This window comes from Benincasa hispida, chromosome 8, assembly GCF_027475165.1.
Source record: "Benincasa hispida cultivar pf3 chromosome 8, pf3_genome.v1.1, whole genome shotgun sequence".
In the NCBI taxonomy this organism is placed as follows: Eukaryota; Viridiplantae; Streptophyta; class Magnoliopsida; order Cucurbitales; family Cucurbitaceae; genus Benincasa; species Benincasa hispida.
Genome location: NC_143485.1, coordinates 13,201,762 through 13,222,769, shown reverse-complemented (window position 1 = coordinate 13,222,769; position 21,008 = coordinate 13,201,762). Strand labels below are relative to the sequence as shown.

The 21,008-nt window shown below is 34.2% G+C and overlaps 1 protein-coding gene across 2 annotated transcripts in view; it reads right to left on the bottom strand.

Moving 5' to 3' along the window:
* NRPC1 (nuclear RNA polymerase C1) overlaps positions 1-21,008 on the bottom strand; it is a 46,620-nt gene continuing 25,612 nt past the window's right edge. The window contains exons 15-28 of one of the 2 annotated variants that reach the window (XR_016531199.1): positions 20,426-20,660; positions 19,939-20,130; positions 16,849-16,947; positions 15,373-15,576; positions 14,969-15,274; positions 14,518-14,665; positions 14,246-14,397; positions 5,782-5,860; positions 5,585-5,701; positions 5,396-5,481; positions 2,803-3,007; positions 2,517-2,719; positions 385-483; positions 1-267 (exon numbers count right to left, since the gene is read on the bottom strand). Coding sequence is in view for 1 of the 2 variants with exons in the window: in XM_039038390.2 (XP_038894318.1) it covers positions 432-483; positions 2,517-2,719; positions 2,803-3,007; positions 5,396-5,481; positions 5,585-5,701; positions 5,782-5,937; positions 14,246-14,397; positions 14,518-14,665; positions 14,969-15,274; positions 15,373-15,576; positions 16,849-16,947; positions 19,939-20,130; positions 20,426-20,660 (2,155 nt within the window). In the remaining variant the exon portion in view is untranslated. Of the gene's footprint in view, positions 268-384; positions 484-2,516; positions 2,720-2,802; positions 3,008-5,395; positions 5,482-5,584; positions 5,702-5,781; positions 5,938-14,245; positions 14,398-14,517; positions 14,666-14,968; positions 15,275-15,372; positions 15,577-16,848; positions 16,948-19,938; positions 20,131-20,425; positions 20,661-21,008 lie in introns of both variants that reach the window. The other variant, XM_039038390.2, reaches the window with a different exon arrangement.

The following is a 21,008-nucleotide window of genomic DNA, read 5'->3' as shown; positions in this document are numbered from 1 at the left end:
TTTACCAAAATCAGTAATCATAAACTTATTATTAATAATTAATAACAAATTTCAAAAAAAAAAAAAAACACACACACACACACTATCAACAGTTACCATTATCTATCTCTCGCACCTCAAGACATAATTAATAATGTCAAAATTTTGCCCTACCACAACACTAGTTTGATAGGGTAATATGTTAACTATTTGCTCATAAGTCGAATACAAACCAAAACTCAAACTATATACAAACCTCAACTTGAAAAAGCCGAAAGCCATCAATTCCTGATTGCAAAAAACAAAATAGTAAGAGTTTGCTAAACCAAGTAACTCTTTGAAACTGAGCAAAACAAAAATAAATCGTTTTAATTTCTACATTATATTATATAAAATACACTGCACCTGAAAGGCCATGCAACTCGACCAAATCATACTCGATGTCGATGAACTCAAGCTAGAATTGCAGGTGGTCCATAATGCAATTGTTGTGGCAAAGAAACTCTGTTAAAAATAAAGCTCGATTAGCTTCAACATATGAAAAATCTCACTCACTCTGGATATCACAATGTTTGAACTTCAATTTAGGATGTCGTGACATTAAATAAGACATTGCCAATGATATCAACTCTCAAAAATAATAAAAAAAAAAAAAAAAAAAAATACATTTTTAGTTCCTAAGTTTTAGGTCTAGTTTCCATTTGGTCCATAGATTTCAAAATGTTACATTTTCAATCAAGTTCTGAATTTGATTTCAATTTAGTCCTAAAGATCAAAATGTTACAATTTTACCCTTACAACTTGAGTTTTGTTTCAATTTGGTCCTTAAATTCCAAAATTTACACTTTTAACTTCCAAATTTTTCACGTAATACTCACTTTCAGTATTTGGCATTAATGTCAATTAATTAATTTATAATAATTCTGGAGCAAAATTTCAAATTTATTTTAATAATGATAAAAAGGTGAAGATTAATTATAATTCTTTAAATTAATTAATAGACATTAAATTCAAATTTAAGGTTAAAAAGTGGAAATCTTGAATGTTTAGATCCTCTTTATTGCTCTTTTAAGTCTTTTTTGTCAGGAGGCACAATGAAAGTTCAAATCTTGAATGTGAACATTGAAAGTTCTCCATTTTCTTATTATTCTCTTTCTTATAGTCAGACAAAAAAGTAGTAGTCATCCACAAAAGAACATTTTGAATCCACAAAAGAACATTTTGAGTTCAATTCAGATATTTTGGAGGAATCTTGTACATGTCTCCTACTAGCTGATTCACAAGCGATAGACAATCCACATCCTTTGCCTTATAGTTCGATCTTTAGCCGATCAGTCATTAAAGTTTCGAGATAAGATATTTCTTTTGTAAAAAGAGTTTATAGTCATCCATCTCCTAAAGACACTCCTTCTGGTTACGATTCTAATGGTGGTTCAGATGTTAGTTTAAGTAGTGAGGATATTTGGATTCTCTAGCACAAGTTGCTTTTGTTGAGGATACTACAAAGGTTTACTTTGCCGATGGTTTTGATACTTTATTTGAACTTGATGAGCAAAATCCGCTAACGGAAAAAAAAATAATTAAAAAAAAGAGCTTTTTTTTAATGGTGAAAATGTTCAAGTCGAATTGTCACCCATAATTCATGCCAAGCTCTCCGCTTTGATTGAAAAATGTGGTTTTCAGATGGAATCAATCCCTCCTTGTTCTCCTTCAGTTAAAGCATAGCTTGGTCGTTTGGTTGTTTGGTCTAGGAATTGAACTATTTTTATGGATTTCTTGTGTTTATGCGCTCAAGCCTTAATTGTTGTCTTGAAGAAGTGTTTTTTTCTCTTAGTAGTTGTATTCTTGGAAGTGTCAATTTAGAAGTTGTTTTATGGTTTGATCCTCGCACTTCCAGCCTTATTGGACTTCTTACCTCGTCGGCTGATCGGATTTCTGTCGGCCTTGACTTTTTAATTTCTGTGCTCTCTAGTTTTTCTTTCCTTTATGGAGGAGGTTTATTAGGTTTTAAGAGTTTGCTTTTTGATGTCTTCTCCTCTTTGTATCTCAATAGTATTTTTTTTCTCCTTTTGTTTTTTTGCATTTCCTTCATCCTCTTGAAGATTATTGTATCTTTGAGCTCCCTCCAAAAAAAAATTATTGTATCTTTGAGCATTAGTCTCTTTTCATTTTATCAATGAAAAGATGTCTTCTTTTTTTAAAAAATGGAAATCTTGAAACTTAAGAACAAAATTGAAACAAACTCAAATCTCAAAGATAAAATTGTAACATTTTGAGACTCATGGACTAAATTGAAACCAAACTCAAAACTTAAGACTAGAAGTATAACATTTTGAAAACCAAAGACCAAATAGAAACTAGACTCAAAAGGCCAAAACCTTGGGACTAAGAGGTATTTTCCCCTAATAATAATAGAACCCTTGGGGTTACTAAAATGGAATTCAGGTTAAAGTACAGAATGGTTGGTGAACAACATAGTTAACATTTTACCACAATAAAATTAATTTAGCTCTGTCCCATAAGGAGGAGATTCATACCTTTGTCTGACTTTTAACATGCCAGTGCCTAGCGGCATTGGTATACCCATGATTACGCATTCACTAACTCCTTCAATTTTGTCATCCCTTCCATTCACAGAAGCATTAAAAAGATGATCCGCGGTTTTCTCAAATGAAGCAAGCATCAGTACACTTTTATCCATTTTTTGAATGCCAAATCTTGTGATTCCAAGAACTTCACCCTGTCACGCAGCCAAAATATTTAATTGCCTCAACTTATACACAACGCACGTGAATGTTTTGTAACCCAACACAACTTACTTACCCTGAATGTCATCAAATCTCCTAAAAGCATCATATGACGTATGTCTATGCTCATTCCATGACTTTCCATGGTATATTTGATCTCTTCAATAATACATTTCCTTGCAGCTTCAATGCCAAGTACTTGTTGCACTTCAATGATGTGATTACTCTTTGTGTTACACCCATCAACTCCCTCAGTGCCCATAACAGCTTGAAGTCCCGTTCTGATAAAAGATAACATATATATAGATTACCATTATATCAATGAAAAGTTTATTTCCATTTTTAAAATATGTATGTATATATATATATAAATCATCGTACCCTTTGCTCCGTAGTTATTGGAAGTAAGAAGGCTACTAAGAACCATGTAGACAATAGAAAATTAACAATATCAAAAACAGTATCATAATTTAGAAGATATCATAAATTGCACTTAAAAAGAGAAGATGCCTTCTCTTATCAATAGTACAGATGATAACAAAACCCATCAACAGCATAACAATAACTTCTGTGGATTGTAGATTTGAGAGTACAAAGGTTACATATAGTAATTACTAGCAAAGTAGGAATTGGGCTAAAAAGGGCAGTGGAGTGGGGCCACTATGGTGAAAGAGAAGGAGGTACATATTGCGAGGTCAAAGTAGAACCTTAAAGATCCATTGAAATTACAACTACAAACGGCAGGGACTTTTTCAACAAGTCCACATAAGACTATTACCATTAGTTGAATTAAGTACTGCTCATCAACGATGCAATGCATAAAGATCAAATTTCCGTCCGAGTTCCACAAATCAACTAAACTTAGACAAGACCCCTCAATTTCAGTTTTATACAACCAAAAACTAGCCCTCCAGACTCAATTGTAGCAAATAAGGTTTTCATTTCAATAACCCCCAATCTGGAATAGAAAGCATAAGCAATAATGTTAAATCACATGATTTTAAATAATTATATTCTTTGCTCTGGGTGTGCAAACAATAAAACATTACAATAGCATCCTCTTTCAGTCATAATTTATTTGGAAGTGATGAGGCTGCTAAGGGAGTGTCAACCTAGTTGAGACGTCCGGGTGCACCTCCTGATCCTTTTAGAAGACTTGTATTTCCATTTTGCTCATTGTATAACTCTCTTGTACTATGAGCCTTAGCTCTTCTCTATTTATTAATATAATGAATCATTTCCTTTTCAGTCATATTTATGAATGAAAAACTAATCCAATGTTAAATTAGTAATAACTAATAAACTTTAAAACATTTTAAAATCACAAGATCTCAACCATTTTTGTCTGAAATGTTTTAAGGTAAAAACAAATTTTAATTTCAAATGATTTGATTTTGGATGATTAAAACTAATAATAGGTATAAAATCCCATCCTGGTGTTGCCTCTGCCAAACAAACAATGAATCTGTCCAGCACTTATTCTTTGATTGCCCCTTTACAAAAGGCATAAAGTCAACTTTTTTCAAAGCTTTCAATTGGTCCCTGGCTTTCCCTAACGACACACAGAATTGGTTCCAACTATTATTCATCGATCTGCCTTTCAAAGATACTAAAGAGAGATTGTGGATTTGCATTATTTGTGCTTCTCTATGGAAGATACGGGATGAAAGAAATGCAAGAATCTTTTAGGAAAACAAAAAAGAAGAGCAAGACTACCGAAGACATCATTGAATCTACTATCTTTACTTTTTCTGTTTGGCGTAAAGATGTACCTACTTTAAAAAGCTATAGTTTATCTTTCCTTACTACAAATGGGAAACATCTTTTATACTCCCTATAATATGGGCCCTTTTGTACCTACGGATTATCCTGAGATATTTCATTCAATCAATGAAATAGTTTTCTATTAAAAAAAAAAAGTTTAAAATCATTCAAAATTCTGTGAAAACAATCATAGCAATATGTACACGAAGATAAAGGGTATGATCCCTTCATCTTCTACAATTCGTTTAGGCAGGACTCATACACCAAAGAAGAAAAGGTAAAGGAAAAAAGAAAGTCTAACACCCTACTAGCCAACTTCAAATCCCTTGTTTAATATGATGTAACTTGGAAGATAAAATGAGAGAAATCTCCAAGAATCAAATCAAAGTCTTTATTATCAATTAAAAGTTATAAATACAAGAAGACGATTTTTCTATTTATAGAGAATTATAAAACAAACTAATCTTAGTCCTAATTATTCAAAGACACCAATCCTAATTCTAATAACCCAGGGAAACTAATCATAATCCTAATCAATAAAGAAAATTAATACTAATCCTAATCAATAAAGAATTTAACCAAGATACCATAATTTACTTTGATCCTGCCACATCATAATATTTAAGAACCAGTGTGTTCAACAAGAATACTATATCTATAGCAGAACTTAAGAGGCCAAGTCTATGAACACAACGCTTCCCCAAATGGAAAATACTTTATCGTGAACATCTAGCTTCACAAAGGTACAAATGCAAGACAATTATCTTGACGTAAAAATTAGCAGGCGAGATAGTTCTAGTCACTTTAATTTATTTATTTTTATTTAACAGATTTTGGTCAGTGTTTATTGAATTAAAACAAGTACAACTAACCAAATTTGAAGCAGGAAAAAGTCATAAACTAACCCTTCAACCAACAAACTGAACTTTTTGGCGTTCCTTGCTTTATCTTTTTCCTCTTTGATGACGGCACGCCCTACAGTTTTTATACCCTGACATCCAATAAAGTTTGTTATGCATCTCCAAAACGTTAAAAGAACAAATAAAACAAAACATTGGTCTATACTGATTAAAAAAATTTTAGTAGGCTCTCACCTTTACAACAACTCCAGGAAGCATGTTTTTAAGAAAGTGTAGATTAAAATGTAGTTTACTCCTATCTGTGTCTTGAGGAAGAACTCGCAACTTTCTATCATCCAAAACATTAATATGCTGCGAAACAATGTGGTATTTGAGATAAAGTGAAATTGAAATTGGTCAAACAAGTAAAAGAATCAAATAATTTAGCTCACCTCATGCTTCAGTTTGAGTTTTGGAGTAACGAGAATTGCTTGTTTGACAACATTGGCATCTACGTATAGTTCTGCATCTCTGATTTTTTCCATGTCAAGTTTGATTTCTATTAAAGCTGATCTGGAACTCATTACAATTTGTATGCATTTTGCAATCTAATCAATATAGACACCAGGAAAGATCAGTAAAGATGAAAACCAATAGGCCCCACCAGTCACCACAAACTGGGGAAGGAAAATACTTGATTTGATTCCAGAATATAAAACAAAAAAAAATTCCGTCCCTCTCCTTGTAGTAAAAATAAAACTATTAAAGTGTTATAGATATTCAAGTGGCCATGAACCTCTCATCCACGATATAGCAGTAACCATTAAGTTGAAAGTTAATTATTCAACTAATCTTCTGAAGTTCCCCATGAATCAAATATTCTTGTGATATATTGGGAAAAACTGTTTTGCATGCAAAACGAGAAAAAATAGATCCTCTTGTATGTCTTCCATATATAAAACTTCATGGTTGAACAAGGATTTGTTGTCTTATTTTTAAATCTTTGCATCTTGACCATTACTCTCTTTTCATCATTTCAATGAAAAGTTATGTTTCCTTTTCGCACACACAAAAATATAAATAAATAAATAAACCCACCCCAAGTTTATCAATGATCTTCCAGTTAACCAAATGAGTTTTTTTGCCTTCCTCCTCACCTTCACACAGAAAATCCCTCATAAGCGTCTATTAGAATCTTACACACCACACTAGGAGCTCTAAAAAGAGAGAAAAAGTAGATGGAGATACCACTCAAAACCAAGCAAATTAAGGTAGTCTCCCTCGTTTTTGAGAAGAAACTTCTCTTCCAAGAAGCTAACCACTATCTCACTTTATCTTCCACTAGACTCCAAAAAGAAAGATGCCTCGAGTAATTTCCCAAAGGATGCCCAAGATACGAAGTTGGGAAGGTCCCACCTCAGAGCCCACCAAAGTCATGGTAAAAACATCAGATTAGTCATGATGTTTTACTCTTTTTTTTCTGTTCATTTTTGTTGACTTGATTATTAATTAATGTTTTTGACATTTGGATTACCATTTAGTGTTAATCTTTAAGGCTTTGACATGGAATGTGACTATATGTAAATAAATTTATGCTTTGTGTATATATGTTATTTTATTTATTCATTGTGTCTTCCTTCATCCAGGAGTCGCCTTTTTGTCACTTCTACCCTTGTGGTGCGCCTTGCACTTTAACACGAAGATGACCACACTAGACTTACATGGTTGTTTTTAATGAAAGAAAACTATGAGGTTACTAATGTTTTCGAAATTTTCTATACCATGATTCAAGCCCTCTTTGATACACATTCAAATCCTTCATTCTGCCAACGCCATGGACTATTTCTTTTTTTTAGAAAAGAATTATTCCATTGATAAAATGAAATATTACAATAGAGATTTCTAATTGGAAACTAAGTATGAAAGACTAAAGTGTTTAAAAGGGTGCTTATTCTTGCACCAATACAAAGCAGGAGACAAAACTAAGTCCATAAAACTATCAAAAACCGAACAAGAGTTCCTAAAACGACGTTTGTTGCGCTCACTCTATAAAGTCCAAAAGAAAGCCCAAATAATCGCCAACCAAACTGTCTTCTTTGATAATGAAAAGGATGACCCACCAAAAGAGAAGCAAGAATGTCAAACATACTATTAGAACAGACCACATACTATTAGAATAGACCATAGTCCAACCAAAAGCATCCAATATAATATGCCTAAACCGAGAGTCAAAAGAACAACGAATAAAAAGATGAGCATAGGATTCTGAATTGTTTTGACATATGAGACAAAGAGATAGACATGTAGGGCATGCGACGTTAAAGACAATCAACAGTATAGGCAGCACCAAGACTAAGCTCCCATAAGAAAATTTTTATTTTCTTAAGGAAATGATCCACCCAAATGACAATATAAATCCTTCACAAGAGGCTCTTCCGTACCCAACAAATCATCCATAAGAGATTTAACAGAAACTGAATAATGATCAATAAGACAGATCCAAGAATCAGGAGCAGAACAAAATCTGACAGATAATAGCAAATGAGACAAGGAAGCCCATTCAAGAGTCTCTAAATAATTACCACTTTAAGCAATTTTCTAAAAGAAAAGGGGATGCTTCACTTAAACACTTGTCTTGTCAATCCTCAACAAAAATAGAATTGCTGAAAGAGAAAACGGACACTTGCTAGAATTTTCTAGAGCACTAACGACCTCTAAAACTCCAAAGTCCCAACTATTTTTGGGGAGATGCTATCCTAACTATCGTCCACCTTATAAATATCCTAATTGTCGTCCATTCATTAAAAAACACTGATGTATCAGTTATAAGAATGTTTAGTTAGTTAATTTTTAGGTGTTGTAACTAATAGACCTTAACCAACTACCTGTAAATTTTATTTACAGGTAGTCTTTGTAAAACAGTTTGTTTTTAACCCATGCCTATAAATAATAGGTTGGGTCAGTATTTTGGAGATGATAAAATTATTGAGAATTTTCCTATCCTTTGGTTTTACACCATTTGGTATCATAGCAGAATTCTGGGAGCTGATGGCAGGGAAAAAGCCTACCAATGGCAATGATTCCAAAGCCACAAACAATTAAGCGGGGAGTTCCACTGCCCAATCACCAAGAACTTTAACAAGACGCATGCAGTCCATGGAAGAATCCATTGGTGGTCTTCAAAGAATGATGGAAAGACTGATGACAAAAGTTGATGAAATAGAAGAGGAGCTACAAATGATTAGACAACAACCACAAAACCAAGAAAATAATGCAAGAATCAACAATCCCCCTCAAGAAAGACAAAACCCCAATGTTCGACTTGGGAATCAACCAAGAAACATTCAATATTAGCCTGCATTACAACAAGAACGACCAAGAATGCCAAATTTTCAGCCAAGAATGCTTAATTTCCAAAGAAGACAGCGGCAGTACAGTGACTCTTCAACCGAAGAAGAAGGAGAAAATGAAGAACACTTAAGGCGTTGGAGGGCTGGGGGACACCAACATCAAGAACAGAAAGAATATAGAGCAAAATGATATTCCCACGTTTAATGGGAAAAGATACATAGAAGACTTCTTGGAGTGGATCAAGAATGTTGAAAACTTCTTCAAAAATGCTAATACTCCATAACATAAGAAAGTTCAGCTGGTGGTTTTGAAATTTCGTGGTGGTGCTTCAGCTTGGTGGGAGCAATTGGAAGTAAATAGGTATCAAAATGGGAAGAATCCTCACAAGTTGGGAGAGGTTGAAACGACTAATGAAGGAAAGATTCTTGCGTACAAATTATGAGCAGTTTCTGTATAATCAGTATCAAAACTTGCGTCAGGGAAAGACCTGAGATTTTCATTGGCTAGGTGCATGAACTAATCTACCTGAAAATGAGCAACACCTCATCGCAAGATTCATTGGAGGGCTATGTGCAGACATTAAAGAAAAGGTCAAGATTCAATCTTTGGGGTTTCTTTCTGATGTCATTTCTTTAGTCGAGACGGGGGAAGAAATGAATGATTCTCAAAATAAGAGAATTAATAGAAGAAATCAATGGGATTCTATAGCCATTAATGCTAGGAAAAACACTTCTCCAATGATAAGGATTCAAACCAACCAATCTCAGGGGAGTACTTCGAAATTGGAAGAGGTAGAGACATCCAACAACAAAGATCAAGGTCAAAGTGAAAACACAAAGAAGCAAATTAATCCTTATGGTCGTCCAACTTTTGGAAAGTGCTTTAGATGTGGAAAAACAGGGCATTTGTCCAATAACTGCCCAGATCGTCGAACAATAGCAGTGGTGGAAGAAGAAGATGCACCCGATTACACCTTAGATGATGAAGTGGAGGAAACAAATTTCTTGGAGCCAGATGTGTTATTCAAAGAATTTTCCTTACACCAATGGGTGAACCAAACTCTCAACAACACTCCTTGTTCAAAACAAGATGCACAGTAAAAGGAAAGGTATGTAATGTCATAATTGACAGTGGTAGCTCCGAGAATGTGGTTTCCAAAAAACTTGTTCAAACCCTCAATCTCCCATTAGAACCACACCTGCGCCCATATAAAGTGAATTGGATTAAGAAAGGGGGAGAAGCACCGGTTTCTCATACTTGCACCATTCAATTATCTATTGGCAACAACAATTAAAATCAAATAGTCTACAATGTTTTGGATATGGGCGTTTGTCACATCCTCCTCAGACGGCCTTGGCAATACGACTTGCAAGCAATCCACAAGGGCTGTGACAACACATGAATTCTCTTGGCATGGGAGGAAAATAATTCTCCTTCCACTTCATAAACCAGTCACAACAAATGCTACAAAGGAGCCTAAAAGTCAGCTATCTTGTGTCTTAAATGGCAAACAATTTATCAGACAAAAGGAAGACATGGTCTGGGGTTTAGTAGTGAAAGGATAGGAAGAAATAATTTCTACAAAACCATTACCTGCCACAGTACAACAACTATTTGAGGAATTTCCAAATATTAGTGACACTCCAACTCAATTACCCCCCCTCCAGGACATCCAACACCAAATAGATTTCATTCTGAGAGCCTCTTTACCTCACTTGGCGCATTACAAAATGAGCTCGGCAGAATATAAAATCTTGCATTATCATATTCAAGATTTGCTCCACAAAGGCTTCATCCAACCTAGTATTAGCCCTTGTGCAGTCCCAACATTACTCACACCAAATTAGGATGGTAGTTGGTGGATGTGTGTTGATAGTAGGGCCATCAACAAAACCACAATAAAATACAGATTTCCAATTCCTCGGATTAGGAACCTTCTTGAACAACTCGGAGGTGCTAACATCTTTTCTAAATTGGATCTTCACAGTGGTTTATCATCAAATTCGTATAAAACCTGGCGATGAATGGAGAACAACCTTCAAAACAAATGAAGGTCTATTTGAATGGCTTGTCATGCCATTTGGCTTCTCAAACACTCCGAGTACATTCATGTGCCTAATGAACAAGGTTTTTCTTCCTTTCCTCAATAAATTTGTTGTTCTTTATTTTGATGACATACTTATTTTTAGTAAGACTGTTCAGGAGCACTTGAACCATTTACACACTATTTTTTCCACTTTATCCAAAAATCAATTCTACTTAAACATAAAAAAATGTGTGTTTTTGGTTCATGAAATTTCTTTTCTAGGATTTATAATGGGAAAGAACGGAATCAAAGTTGATCCAAAGAAGGTAGAAGCCATTTCTAGTTGGCCAACCCCATCAACAATTAAACAAATCCCATCTTTCTTAGTTCTAGCATCCTTCTATAGGAAATTCATTAAAAGTTTTAGTAGTGTGACAGCTCCCTTAACAGTCTGCTTACGCAAAAACAACTTCAAATGGGGCACAGAACAGGCATATAGTTTTAAGGAAATCAAACACCTCTTAAGCCATAGTCCTGTGCTCAAACTCCCTGAATTTACCTTACCTTTTCAAGAGGCAATCGACGCATGTGGCATAGGAATAGGAGCAGTTTTATCCCAAAATCGTCACCCTATTGAATATTTAAGTGAAAAACTAAGTCCTCCAAAACAAAATTGGAGCACATATGAACAAATTATATGCCCTCGTGAGAGCTCTTAAACAATGGGAGCATTATTTTTTTAAAAGGAAACAAGTCTCTTTATTCATTAAGAAAATGAAGGGAGACTAATGCTCAGAATACAATGATACGATATGGATCAACAAACAATGGGAGCATTATTTACTTTATAAGGAATTTATTTTACTTATTGATCATTTTTCTTTGAAGTATCTTCAATCTCAATAACAAATTAGCAGGATGCATGCTAGATGGCTCTCGTTTCTACAAAGGTTAGACTTTTTTATCCGCCACCAAGCTGGTAAAGACAACAATGCAGTAGATGCATTAAGTAGAAAGGGAGAACTATTAACTATCCTAGCTAGTGAGGTTACTGCCTTTCACCGTATCCCTGATCTATATCCAAGTGACCCCGACTTTCAAGAGATTTGGTACAAATGCTCTAATAATATTAACTCCGGTGACTTCCACATTTTTTTATAATTTTCTGTTAAAAAATGACCGCTTGTGTACCCCTAGTACTTCACTTCGGGAATCTCTAATAAAAGATCTCCATTTTGGAGGCCTAGCTGGTCACTTTGGTATTTCTAAAACGATTGACCTTCTTTCAACTTGGTTCTTTTGGCCCCAATTAAAATGTGATGGTGATGTACAAAACTTTGTCAAAAGATGTTTCGTTTGCCAAACTGCGAAAGGAACATCTACTAATGTCGATCTCTACACACCTTTACCCACTCCAACTTCTATATGGGAGGATTTGTCTATGGACTTTGTCCTTGGACTACCAAAAACTCAAAGGGGACATGAATTGGTAATGGTAATTGTAGACAGGTTCAATAAAATGAGTCACTTTATACCGTGTAAAAAAATTCATGATGTTGTATACATAGCTAAATTATTTTTCAGGGACATAGTTCGACTTCATGGCATCCCAAAAATTATCATTTCAGATAGAGATGTAAAATTTCTTAATCATTTTTGGAAAACACTTAGGCGAAAGTTCCATACTTCCCTTAAATACAACACTACCAGTCACCCTCGAACAGACGGTCAAACTAAGGTTACTAATAGGACTTTGGGCAATTTAATAAGCTGCCTATGTGGAGAACATCCAAAACAATTGGATTTAGTGCTTGCACAAGCTGAATTTGCCTTCAACTTTATCAAGAACAGATCTACAGGGAAGTGTCCATTTGAAATTGTATATACTAAACTTCCCTCTTTAAATGTTCATCTCTCTCAACTTCCTTCTTCTGTTGATCCTAACAGCGATATTGAAGAAATGGCTGACAAGATTGTCCAACTCCATCAAGAAGTACAAGCAAACATCGAGAAAGCAAACACTTCATACAAAAAGGCAGCTGACACACATCTACGACTCCAACAATTTTAAATAGGGGATTTGGTTATGGTTCATCTTCGAAAAAAACAGATTCCCGACTGGCACCTATAATAAACTAAAAAACAGAAAGCTCGATCCTTTCAAAGTCCTTCGAGCATATGGTTCTAATGCCTATCGTTTGGAATTGCCTCCAAATTTACACACCAATCCAGTGTTCAACGTAGCAGACTTGCATCCTTATCATGTGATTCATGTCCCAGATGACTTTGACATGGCAACTTAAAACGATAGTGGATATGATGATAGTGCTAAGGGGGTGTCAACCTAGTTGATATGCCCGCTTACTGATCCTTTAATAATTCTTTTAGATTTTTCTTGTTTAGGCAAGACAACTCAAGGACAAGTTTTTTGTAAGGGGGAGGAATATGATGTATCAGTTATAAGAATGTTTAGTTAGTTGGTTAGTTTTTAGGTGTTGTAACTAATAGACCTTAACCAACTACCTTTTATTTACAGGTAGTCAAAAGTTTGTTTTTAACCCATGCCTATAAATAACAGGTTGGTCAGTATTTTGGAGATAATAAAATCATTTGAGAGTTTTTTTATCCTTTGTTTTTATACCAAACACTCTTCCAAATCCATGTGTTTTTTTTTTAAAAAAAAAAAAAGGAAACACAACATTTCATTGATATAATGAAAAGATCCTAATGCTCAAAATACAATGAGACATACAGTAAAGACAATAAACTCTACCAAAAAAAGTCCAAAAGATCCGAACACAAGACCAAAAACTAAACCTAGAAAATAAAAGGACTCCAATTCAAACATAAATCTTGACAGAAAAATCAAGAAAAAGCTTGGAAAGAGAACACCAAGCACCCATCCCAAGAATTTTATACCAAGCACCCAAACCCCTACATGATTTTATTTTATTTATTATTATTTTTTTATTAAATCAACAACTTTTATTGAGAAAGAATGAAAGAATACAACGACATACAAAAAAAGAAGCCCACAAAAACAAGTCCCAAAAGAAAGGGTTTCCAGCTAAGTAAGATGTTACCTAGAGAATAATTACAAAAAAAGAAAAATCAAAACCGAAACTCAAAACAAAACATGAAACCCCCCTACATGGAATTTTATTTCCACCCAACCCTTTGTATTGCAAGTTTAAGTTCAGACTTAAACAATATTTCTTTTAATAAAAGATTAGTTAATTAAACTTGAACGCATTTGTACAAATCACACCAAATTCTTTTGTCAATGTAGCTTTTTAATGATTTTTAACAATTGGGAAGGCTCTTCTTCATTAGTACTTTGGGGAGAGATCTTCTCAACCCCTTGTCCTTAGGCTGTCTTTTGGTTTCTGACGGGGTCTTAACCCTATTGTTGTTTCTTATAAAAAAAAAATGAAGATATTATACATATTTGATTACTGGCTTGGTCTCTAAATGACGAATTAAAAAGGAAAAAGCATAATACCAGAGTAAAAAGGCATAGTCCAAGTTAAATTATATACCTGTCCTAGATTTGTTTTCTCAATTCGAGCTTTTACCATCCGGGCAATATTGACATTATCATCATGCGTAAGTGCTGCAGTGACAATTGGAGTGCTGATCCTTTTGGCTCCATTTATAATTTCTTTGATACGTGGAACACCAAGTGTAACGTCTATCAACAGGTTAAAAGATCACAAGAAAAACTAATAATATCCAAGGACCCCCCAAATATTGTATAGAATACGTTATTGTTGAAACCAACATGGAAAAAGAAAAAAGAACCGAAGGATACTCATGCTAGCAACTCCTGCAAAATGAAATGTTTTTAATGTCATTTGTGTCCCAGGTTCTCCAATACTTTGAGCTCCAATGGCACCAATGGCAGTTCCAGCTTCTATTTTTTTGGTATGGTAGCGGGACAAGCACGTGTCCAAGAAAACCTATGATAAAACGCCAGTTACTAATAAGTAATAATAGTAAATATTTCTAGGATTGATCTATAATTATCCCATATCAAAAGTAATTTCCAGCCAAAGAGAAGACATTATAATCTTTCCTATCAAGAATACTATTATATGATGTAACATGTAAAAGAATTTGATGAAAGATGCCGACTTTTACAGCCAAAGTAGACTATTTAATGAATTTATATTTGAAGACCCAAGGTACAATCTGATAAACTACTCCTTGGTAGAACACGAAGTGACAATAATGAAGAAAACTATGCAAAATTATAAAACTACCTGAAGTTGTCTGTGTGTGACACCAGCTATGTTCTGGACTACCTTATTCCGAATCATAATATTGTCATTGTCAGAACTACCAATGATCCTTTTGCCTATATCTAATTCATTATCTGCCAACAGTGTCATGCTCCATGATTTTTTTTGTGCCTCAACGTATTTGTTCAGGAAAGTCTTAAGAGAACCGATAAATGCTGGAGAGCAACCACACTCAGGAGTAGCATCATGTTTTGAGAGCCTGTCTTCTACCGTCTTGGAAAATTCTGATGGAGACAGGATTTTGTTACCATCAGTTGGACATGTAGCCTGTAAACACAAAAATGATACTTTTACCATGTTGATATCCAAAATGTAACAACCTTGCAGAAAAGGAAAAATGTAGCATCTGAGATATGCTTCCAAACCTTGGCTTTCAGAAACAGCCGCTCAAAATTCAAAGGTGCTCCACTTTTTCCTTCCATTTGTGCTGGATCCATTCCATCATCTCCATAACAAAATTGAACTATACATCCACCAGCATTCCGTACAGAGCTGTCATAATGAATTGATAAGTCCTCCAGTGCCTTGATCAATCTACGAGACATATAACCAGTGTCGGCTGTTTTCACCTGAAAAGTACTATTCTCAACATGTACCTCAAAACTTTCCACTTACTCATGTCAACAATAACAAATCTCAAAATTCAGTCTAATACTATACTTTTCTACTCATCCCATCAGGAATTCAAGACTAACCCGAATTTTCTATTGGACAGGAAACAACCAACACTACTGCTCTAGCACTTTAAAAGGGCCCCAACACTCAGATTAGTCTTCAAAGATCACCCAGTTCTCAAAAGTTTAATTTGTTGACAAGTTATGGCATACAGACACTTCAGCTTTGGCTATGTGGCCACGTGATCTTGTCCTATGAGATACTCACATTTTCTTGGACTCAACACATTTGAATCAATTAATGTATTTAACAAAACATTATGTCTAGACTAGTGTCTGTGTCTTCGTTTGTGCTTCTTAATTTACATGTGTTTAGCTTCATCTTATTTGTAAGTAATATTTAATCTAATAGTCCTACTTATGCGACGTATTTAAATAATATTCTTTAGTTTCAATCTTGAGGATTGGCAAAATAGTACAGGCTGAGATAAGTTACCAAATACTAATTCATCAAGGTTACACTGACCAACTTGATAAGAAAAGTTTACCTACAAGAATTTTTAATGTGTCAAGCGGGAGGTTTAAATTGTTAATTAAAAAGAATTGGTTAATTCAAGAATTTTAAGGATATTCTTTCTGTTATAGTGTATACCTACAAATAGGAGTTTATCAATCTTTTGTCCTTTATTCTCAATTTATTACTTTTCTTTTAAGTAACGATAAAACCTGCAAACTATCAGTCGGGTTTTTAAGATTGTCATATGTTTTGTGGTTCCCTGTTTCTTTGTATTTCTCTCTTTATTTTTTCCTTTTTCACTCTTTTTTTTGGAATTTGTATCTTTTGAACAATAGTCTCTCCTCCCATATCACGTATTCAATGAAAAGATTTCTTTGATTAAAAATAAAATAAAAAAGAAAAAGAAAAAAAAAAGTAGCAACAAAAATCAATATCGTAAATTGATTACTAATTTAGCCCTTCCATGTATGCCATGTATATAAAATAAGATGCATTATTCTTCCATACTCCCTTTTACATTATTGTAGCACTTTCTAATTTGTTATTATTTATGACACAGTCAGGGTCAACATCCCATTGAACAATTTATTTGCTCAGTTTGACATTCTTATTTCCTAGAAACAAAGGGAAAATAAAAGGAAAATAAAAATGTAAAGCTAAATTTCCCATAAACATTAAGTAATTATAATGCTAACAGATATTAGCCCTACCGCTGTATCCACAAGGCCTTCTCGTCCTCCCATCGTATGAAAGAAAAACTCGGTAGCTGTCAAGCCACTGTAGAAGGAATTTGCAACAAAGCCTTTGGCCTGCATTATAGTAATTTGTAAAATCATATATAAAATAAATAAAAATTTAAAATCCACACCACTTCAAACATACAATACAACTATCTTACATAATGTAGAAAACTTGACCATTTAGTTATATGTTACATATCTATCAATTTGTCAAAGGAGCTGAAGAAAAAATGTAATTGTTAAGAGTCTCTTAATATCTTTTGTAATATGTTTTGTGTATCATGCATAGTTTTATCATTTATATTTGTAGTATTTTTTCTTTATTGGTTGATGGTCGTTCTACTATTAAGAAGACCTTGTATTTGATATAGAAGATAGAAGAAAATATAATAATTTACCTTTCCAAAATTCCAGTACAACATTATTTGTTCACTTCTTATTGCAACTACTCAATACTGCCTCATAGGCAGATAACGAGCAAAATGATCTTGGTAACAAAAATGAAGAACTCAAGTGTATAACACCCTCCAATGCAATCAATTCCTATAATAATATATTGCTTTCTGTGCTCACAGAATGTATAATGTCCATATTAAGGCTCTTCTCTGCTTTTACTTGGTAGTATTTTGCCCAAGTACAATAGTTGAAAATGTCATAGCAACCCAATGTAACAGAAACTGATCGCCTAAAGAAAACACAAAAGCTGAGCAACACCCAAATCTCCATTTCCAAAGAAAACATGGAACTTCAAAAACAGCACACCATGTTCAGGTGATCGGTCACAGTAGATAAGATATCAACCTAAAACCTAAGTGTGGATGACTTTTCTTTTCCACAACATACCAACAGCACGTCATCGTAACCAGCATCATCTTCAGAATATCATGCACCACAAAAAGATGCAGAAGGAATGAAGGATAACCATAACATCAAAGCTAATGTCAACTACTGTCAACAGAGCTCTTCAAACCATTACATTTACATTATAACCAGTCGGTAGTCTCTTTCCACACTTGTACAATGACAGAAAACTCATGAAATGTGAACTTTCTCCAAAAACCGTTAATATCTGAGAACTAGAACCAACTATCGAGAGTATTTACTAAACAGATGTGCAATGGAACACTCAAAAGGACCACAAAATTCTACTACATCCTCAATTTTTCCGTCTCACTTGTCCTCATCGCTTTTTCTTCTATTTTCTTCCTTTTAAACATTTTTCTTCTCCTGTTTCCTCAATAGGAGGGTCAACTTCTATGGCAGCTCAATTCATTTTTCTTTGCAGTTTTCTGCATTGAAAGAAATAGTGGGGCTGGTTGAGTGTGTCCAGAATTCAGAGGTTAATGTGGGAGATATAGACAAAATTTTGCTAGAGAGTAACTACTTCGTATACAGATATGGAGAAAACAATCAAGAAACACAACCAAGGAAGTTATATTATTGGAATAATTCACCAAGAGATGGGAACCTTCCATATTCTAATATGATTCATGATTGTCAAAGTTTTTGGTATAAGGGTGAGATGCTAATTTCAAGAAGATAATCTGGATTGATAGCTGTTAAAATTTGCAGGATACAATATAAATGATAAATTTCACAGGAAAAAAAGATGGAAGTTCCATTTTGTATGCAACCACAGGCTAGGACTTTGTTTTGGTGGGAAGAACAAAAGCTCCCTACCTGACGCTTGCTGCAAATCTAAATCACAACTGATGATATTTCATTCATGACTCAAGATGGGATATCCTGTCAAAGGTTCTTTAGCATTGAAACAAGGGATTAAAGTGAGGTAATTAAATCAAAGCAACTATTAGCATGTTGCAAACTATCCGGTTGGCAAACAATGGAATTTGGTCATCAAATGAAAGAAAAATGTTCACCTTTAGGTTTTAGTCATCCTTTTAGGGAGAAAGGAAAGTTTTTGTCACTGATTCTATATTTTCCCGTGAGCTTTGGTTATGAAGCTTTTTTATAGTTCTCCGCTTAGTTTTATCTTCCTTGCAGGAGGAGTTTCTTTTCATCAGCCTCCGTTTTACTACAGCCTCTATTATTATCATCATTATTATTATTATTATTATTTTGGTATGCTCTTGCATGCTTTCATTTTTCAATAAAAGCGTGGTTGTTCAATAAAAAATATAATTAAAAATAAAATATTAAATAAATGAAGCTTACCTTTTAGCCCTGAACTCATCATCTGTGGTACTTCTGGGAATGAAATTAAGAACTTTTTGCTCAAAAGAATTGGCAAGGAGCAAGGGATCATGATGATGCAAGGAGGATCAAAATTCTTTTCAATGAAACATTAACTAGGCAACTGCCTCTTCCATATCCTATTTCAAAACAGCTTCTTCATTATGAAAGTAGAGAAGTCCAAAAGATTTTAATATTCTGCTTTGGATTATTCTTGCACTAGCCTATAACTCGGTTGAGGTTCTTCAAAGAAAGTTACCATCTTCATATATAATACCCTCCATTTGTCCTCTTAGTTTTGCAGATGGTGAGGTGCATAATCGTTTGTTTTTTGGGTGTTCTTTCTCACCCACATGCTGAAGCAGTCTCTTTAATATTACTTTAATCTACACGGAAGGTGTTTTCAAATAACCCCATATGTAATATTGTTCAGCTCCTCATTGGGATTTCCTTGCCTCTGAGATCACAATTACTATGGGTCACACTGCCCAAGTTCTTCTTTCAGACAATAAACAATAGCATTGGTTTGATCCATTCGAGTCAACTGGGTTAAAGGTGTCTCATTGGTGCTCTCTACTCATTTTCTTGGCTTTTCATTGTAAGATATTTGTTTGATTGCGTCAATCTTTCTTTTATAATTTGGTTTTATCTCCTTCTTTTACTCTTTTTGGATATTTGTATCTTTTAAGCATCAGTCTCTTTTCATTTCTTCCATGCAAATTTTTTTATTTCCGGTTAAAAATAAAAAACAATAATAATAATAACAACTAAGAAGTTTTCCAAATATCTAGAATGAAAAAAAAAAGGAAAAAAGGAAAAGAGAAAGAGAGAAAAGGAGGAGAAGAAGAAGAAGAATGCAAAACTTACGGCCGGAGTTTTTGCTTTCCTACGAAAATGGGGAAGGCTCCGATCAATGAATCCATCTGGCGCACGGCGGCCCCCAACTGACTGCTGACCAACGCAAGCAATCATCTGGCTGATGTTAATAGGAGATCCTTTGGAACCACATTGTGACATAATCAACGGACTATTTCTCCAATGTAGGTTTTGCATACACACCTGCAGAAGAAAATTCCAACATTAGATCTAGTGGGATTGCATACAAAACATGATTTAAAACAAACTTCAAAAGAAATTACAAGTAGTGATATAAACAGTCAACAAATTATATGAAGACAACATTCATCCCCCAGAAACAATTGCCCGCTCATTGAGATGGTGCACAAAGGTCCATATATCTGTCATTGCATGCATATGTTCATCTTTATACACTGTAAGATTCATTGTTGACATGATGACATCAGAGAATAGGACTTGTAATATAAGAATGGAAATCAACCAATCAGAATCTTACATTTGCAGTGGCTTCCCGAATACCATTTAAAATTTGAGTTATCTTAGCCTCCAAACTTTGAGCAGCATCACAACCAGCTTCAGGAGGTAAATTTCCTGTGTTGAATAAGTTGATCTGCTTATCACAGTCACGGTAACCCTCCAAAATAGTAGTTTGTTTTTGTTTAATCAATTGATCTCCCGGTTGGACATCATCGATTCCAATAGAGAAACCATGGTTACCTATCCACCGAGCACTGCATTCATGCAAATAATTGTATGGTTTTTAGTAGTGTTATTAATGTCAACAAAATTACTACATTTCAACCATCCACTTTTTACCTGAAAACAAGTATAATTGCTAATCGAATGGCAAGTTGGCAACTACCTCTAAGCAGTCAAACTTCAAACAAAGACTGTACTTAATACCTATGAATAACTAGTTAATATAATTTTTAAGTTAACTTAAACAAAATGGATTCATTGATCTTGCAGATGCAGCAGCTGAGTGTTATGTACTATTCTTCAAGATGAACAACTTCCAACTACAAATAACACAAATCAGAATTATTAAACACCAAATACTACTAGACTAAAATTACTGT